A 6,024-nucleotide genomic window follows, 5' to 3' on the forward strand; every position below is an offset into this window, starting at 1 on the left:
CATCGTCATTTTGTAAATGTGTCAAACAAAACTAAATTGTCATCTATATATACAACACTTGTGTATGCATACATGTGCACTCAAATACTTGGTGTGTTTCGCATAGTTTTCGCATAGATGACTTTGTTGTAATGTGCTTTTTGAATTAATCCTTACCATATGGCGATCGAGTACATTTGATCGTGAATAAATTTATGTAAAAACATTATTTATAAACAGATTGCTAAAATGGCACCGCAATTGCGAATTTTATCTAACGTTGTAGAGGTAATTATTATACATGTTTAAACTTACTATATTTTTTAAACAAATCGTTTGCGTAGTGCTGGAAATTACAATAACTTTAAACATGTATAATTTTTTAGCGATTGAAAAATGTAAAGGATAGTGTGGCAGGTCACCTGTATGGTGTCATGTACAATAATACCTTAACAGTATTAACATTCAGTATAAATATATTGGATGACATTGAAGCCACTGTAAATCATACAACATTGCAATTACACATGCCAGCAGAAGTATATCTCTGTGGTATTTTGCATGTTGGTGAATGTGAAGAAAAGCTTCCAGATACATTTCAAGTAAGATTATTACAAGTCTTCTTATACTGACAAGAAAAACAATATGAAGTTTATATATTTAAAATTATTTAGGATATCGACATCACAGATAATCCATTACTTCTGAAATATTCACACCAGAATTTAAAGATAGAAACATATTTTTATATTCATCAAAAACTTGAAGCTATTAATGATGTAAAAACCATTAATGAAAATGACATTCGTCAAGAATTTATGTACATTAGAATAAGAGGAAGCTTACCTTTAATTGCTCAAAATGGTAACATAATGGATGTATTAGAAGAAACTAGAAAAAATGTAAGTTATTTATATTCTATCATGAACATCGTGAACCTAACATTAAATTCATTATGTAGCAAGTAATTCTTTCTTAGCAGATAGCATCAGGAAAAATAGGATTTCAGTTTCCATCAAAAAATGCATTTCTTTTCAATAATGATACTAACTTAAAAGATACATCTTTGAGGGAACTCTTAGACATTTCTGTATATCATGAAGGAACTACAAATGTAAAAAAAGGCATTATTCGGCCAGCAGGAGTTGTGGTATATATTTTTATATTTTTTGTTGTATACAGTGTTTCTCTAATTTCTTGAAAATGATATTTATTTTATTAAATTCAACAGGATGCTGTAAATGCTAACATACTTTTAAAAATATCCAGAGATAGACTTTCTGAGGAACATAATAATTATGCTCCGGTATTCCAGTATGTAAAACGTATGTATTATAATATTTATTGTCAGGAAATTATAGTTACTGTGTTAATGTATTTAACTAACAAATTATAAAACTCAAAATTTAATATCCATAATTAGGACCATTCGACAGTTTGGAGTGCAATCTATCTATTGACACATTATCATTGGTCAATCTCAATACAAATTCGACAGATTTATATGGGATATTGGTAGAATCTATGTGTCGAAATATTAAGTTAATAGAAAAATGTTTTGAGGATCAGCTTAAAAAATCTGAACAGTCTATAAAATTGCCGCTACCCATACACTTCAGAGCTCAAGGTTTTGGACATTTACTTACAGTAGTCTATCCAAGTGATCACACTGACAAAGAAACAAGTAAGATTTTTCATGATATCTCATTATTCTATATAATTAATGCAAAAGTTCATATATTTAAAATGGGGATTTTTGTTCTTCTGAATGGTATGCGCAGTTCAATATAAAATTGAAAGGGGTTAGATGGCAGAAGGAATAGATGTCAAACATCAAATTAGGTTAGGCCTGGCTATTAGGCTAGAAACAGTCGAGCTATGTTTTAATTGCAAAACAAGGAAAAACATAGAATCGCTGCGATGTCGCAACAGTAAAAATCGCTCGTCTGTTTCCAGCCTTAATGCGAAGATCGGCCACGAGTGGCATTCAGAAGAATATCCAAAATTGGTTTTTACCTAAGGTTAATTTAAATTTAATTACAGTGCCATACCGTGAAGATTTACATAAAATTTTAAACTTAGATATGACTAGACCGTATTTCCGCTATGGAAACGCTGTAAAATTTTATAATGAGTCGCAAGCAGATAATATGCTTATAAATCCTCATGAAGCAATTTTACAAAACGATGGCATGTATTTAATATTGTGGATTACATTAATTTAGCAATTTGTATATTGTTTTATACATTACAAATTTTTGAACAGATGTAGTGAATAGTACTCGAAAAATTAGCATTGTACAAGGTTTATATGCATATCATCATTATATGCAAGATAATTTTGATGATAATGGGTGGGGATGCGCGTACAGGTCTCTACAAACGATTATCTCTTGGTACCGGTAATATCAATATTCAAATAGTTAATTAATTTATAGTACTTCGCATGAAATTGTGAGTAACAGTATTTTGGTTCTTATAGATTACAAGGTTATACCAAAATACCAATACCTTCTCATTATACAATACAAAAATGTTTGGTTGACATAGGAGATAAACCTTCAAATTTCATTAATAGTAAACAGTGGATTGGTTCAACAGAAGTAGGTTTTGTACTAGAAACTCTGTTAGGTATCACTGTTAAAGTACTCTGTGCATCTACAGGTGAAGAAGTATCAACATTAGCTACTAATCTGTTATATCATTTTCAAACACAGGGTACACCAGTAATGATTGGTACATAACTTTTCTCCTGTTTTTATGTAAAGTGTCTTTCTATATTTGTTAAATTTAATTTTTAAATATATTCTAGGTGGTGGTGTATTAGCTCACACAATTTTAGGGATCAACTATGATCAAGTTACTGGGGATGTTAAATTTTTTATTTTAGATCCACATTATACAGGTCCAGAACATTTACCAACAATAATAAACAAAGGTTGGTGTGGATGGAAAACAAAAGATTTTTGGAAAAAAGATGCATTTTACAACATGTGTCTTCCTCAAAGACCAGTGTGTATCTGATCATATAAAACCAGATTTTAAAAAAAATTGTATACAATCATGCTGATACTGTTTGGAAATACTCATTGCCAATTGATGTTCAACAGTAATGTAGTATACAGTTTAATGCTACATAGGCAAAACAATGTCAAATGGATATGCAACTTCAATTACTGTGTCTTGTTATATAATTACTACAGTATAAAAGTTGCTATCCAAAAACTTTTGAGACAAGACACATTTGTTATTATTTCAATGCATATGTTATGTAGTGTAAAGAAATTGTAAACCAGATGCACTTTTCTTAATTTCCTAGGAACAAATTAAAGAGAATATAGTATTTAATGTTAGATACACATTAAACATTCATTCCAATTCTGTCTTGGTATTTTATCATTAGTTATTTTCTTACATTTTTTACATATGAAAAATTTTTTGTGAATTTCTAGTTCATCTAAAATCAAATGCATTTATGTTTACAATAACTATTATATTGCTAAATTGTTATGCACATCTAAAATAATTATATTAAAATGCATAGACATTCACAGAATTAAGAATGTATTTACTGTGACATCAATGTTATAATGTACTATGTTTTTCATATAATTCTTAAAGGAATTAAACAAATTTTACAATTATACATATGTTCAGATGTACATTTTGTAAAGTGTAACATATAAATTGAATTTTTTGTATAAATAAATTTGAAGAATAATTTTGTTGAAAAAACAGATAATTGTTATTAGTCTAATATTAAATACATTTTCATTTGCAGTTTAAAAACTAAATGTTTTTGTGTTACATAAACACATAAAAATAATTTTATTTTCAATGTTCTACATTAACAATACAAATAATTTATGAATAACAATTTACATATTTTCTGCAGATTTTTGCAAGAGTTGTGCAAAACGATTTGTGATTAAAAGTGAAACATCTATAAACCTATCAACACAATTGGTCAAACATGTTTCTGTCCGACCGTCCAATTTGCTTCCTGGTTTATCCACACATTTTTCCCAACAAAAGTCATTGAATTCGTGAATCTAAAAATGTATGGACAAACTGTTACGGGTTTGAATTGATACTGATAATATAACTTCTATGTGTTTACTATTTCACAAATGTACATTTTGATTTGAAAAATTTTAACCTGAAAATAGTATTCAATGTACGTGTACTGAATACAAAATTGAACTTCTACATAATTTACAATAAGTTCTAAATTATTTTAGTAGATTTATTAGCTAATCAACATCTAATTATTTACAATTTAATTTTTAATTAAGAAATCACCTGAGCTTGAAATTGTGCTTTTTGCTTTTCAGCCATAAGAAATTCTTGTAATTCATTGTCCACTTCTTTATTAGACTTATCATCTTGAAAAGATGGGCTACTGCTAAATAGGTCGGACATGTCTTGTAATTTTGGAAAATTGTTTGTACAATAATATTTTTCTAGACTGATAATTTACTAACACTTTCAACCCACACGTGGTCGTCACCGATCGTTACTAGTGTTATAAGTTACAATTGATATGATAGAAGCCGTTTTTTCATGGGCATACACTAAAAAATTATACCATACAAGCAAACGTGTTTCGTAGACCGCTATTCATAGTTACCAACTACGAAGTCTTATTGATTACTAAATAACTATGTACAGACTTGATAATTTATTCGGTGATGCCATCAAATACTAAACTATGAAATATAAGTAAATACATTTGAATCGTAATGAATATTTCGTTAGCTATTGATAAATTTAATGGTATCCAGATGGTACTGTTCGTAAATCGTATGTACAACTTACATATGGCTGATATTTGATAGTGAAAGTATGTTCTACGGATGACGTAATACTATGCTTAAATATATTCTATTATAGTCTTTCACCTGATTGATTTATTTACGTTTAGTATGCAATGATTTTCGTACATTCGAAATAATGAGTAGATGGTACCGTAGATACGAAGATTTTGTATTTTTAGATACGTATTCCTGGTATAATCTATAAAATGATTTTCAGTAACATCAATTCATGCATTATTAAAATAAAGGTAATCATATAAAAATATAAATACAAAAGTATCTATTAATACAATATTAATACATACTAAAGTTCACTTAACGAAATAATTAATATATGCAAATTTCGATGTATCTGCTATATACATACATGGTAATCAAAATGACTCAATTTGTTATCATACAAACACGTTACTCTATTATCGCGTTGACGCTAAATCTTATTTCATATTGAGTACATCGCAATATACAAAGTAAATATATTTATGTATCAGTATTATAATAATTTATATATGCTAAAATATTTAACAAAAAATAAGGGTTGCCATTACGTTATTAACATTTTTCGAACATTGTTATAATCGTTATAAATCCAAGAACATCATTTATACACAGCACCTAACAAGCAGTAAGTGTTTGAAATAGCAGAAATCTATTATTTAAAAAGAAAATTTATTAAAGTAATCTTTCTTTTTGTTATAGAAGTCATGTTAAACTGATTCAACTACCTGTTGTGATTTCACGATATGTTGTAATATGTATAATAACTATATATATAAATGAAAAAGTACGTATCTATACATTACGGCACATTGCAAATAGTGTGAAAAATATTTTTGTACAAGATTGGGCATATTTCTAGGATGTTGCTGCAACATAAATACAGCCGCCCCCGTGCAGGTTATAATAACGTTTTTGCATGCCAAATAATATCGCGAAAGGATTATGGAAACTTTGTGGAAATATTCACATTATTGTGGTCTCGAAAACATAAAAAAGCAATAATACGTCATGCCATCGAGATATAGGTAAGAACAACTACGACTGTATATTTTACATAATATAATTTTATGCGTGTCACAGTGCTCTGTTCCTCATTAATAGGTTAATTTATATATATTAATATAAATAGAAGACACTATACAATATATGTTATTAATATATGTACACTAAAGTTGCTTTACAATATTGCTAGAAAGTTTTAATATCGCACAGGCACACTGCCGTAATA

The 6,024-nt window shown here is 28.4% G+C and overlaps 2 protein-coding genes across 5 annotated transcripts; one reads left to right on the plus strand and one right to left on the minus strand.

The window, feature by feature from the left end:
• The first annotated feature begins 63 nt into the window (after window positions 1-63).
• On the plus strand, window positions 64-3,308 carry LOC122402439 (ufm1-specific protease 2). 4 transcript variants are annotated; one of them, XR_006259512.1, is made up of 11 exons: window positions 64-267; window positions 366-581; window positions 654-881; window positions 959-1,129; window positions 1,211-1,304; window positions 1,403-1,663; window positions 2,023-2,169; window positions 2,246-2,381; window positions 2,462-2,582; window positions 2,644-2,715; window positions 2,792-2,932. XR_006259512.1 is itself a non-coding variant. In XM_043405215.1 (10 exons), the coding sequence occupies exons 1-10, from the start codon at window positions 229-231 to the stop codon at window positions 3,001-3,003; spliced, it is 1,758 nt and encodes a 585-aa protein (XP_043261150.1). In that variant the 5' UTR covers window positions 64-228; the 3' UTR covers window positions 3,004-3,308. The 4 variants fall into 4 exon arrangements, 3 of the variants coding, with proteins under 3 accessions (XP_043261150.1, XP_043261152.1, XP_043261151.1); XM_043405215.1 differs by having other exon boundaries at window positions 2,462-2,715; window positions 2,792-3,308; XM_043405217.1 differs by having other exon boundaries at window positions 2,062-2,169; window positions 2,462-2,715; window positions 2,792-3,308.
• Window positions 3,309-3,831: 523 nt separating this feature from the next.
• Window positions 3,832-4,512, minus strand: LOC122402454 (mitochondrial import inner membrane translocase subunit Tim8-like). The gene is made up of 2 exons (XM_043405245.1): window positions 4,282-4,512; window positions 3,832-4,031 (listed from the first exon to the last, which is right to left on the minus strand). The coding sequence occupies exons 1-2, from the start codon at window positions 4,399-4,401 to the stop codon at window positions 3,858-3,860; spliced, it is 294 nt and encodes a 97-aa protein (XP_043261180.1). The 5' UTR covers window positions 4,402-4,512; the 3' UTR covers window positions 3,832-3,857.
• Window positions 4,513-6,024: the final 1,512 nt, after the last annotated feature.

Source organism: Colletes gigas, unplaced genomic scaffold (assembly GCF_013123115.1).
Source record: "Colletes gigas isolate AHSC1104 unplaced genomic scaffold, ASM1312311v1 Colletes_gigas_Sc00036, whole genome shotgun sequence".
Classification (NCBI taxonomy): Eukaryota; Metazoa; Arthropoda; class Insecta; order Hymenoptera; family Colletidae; genus Colletes; species Colletes gigas.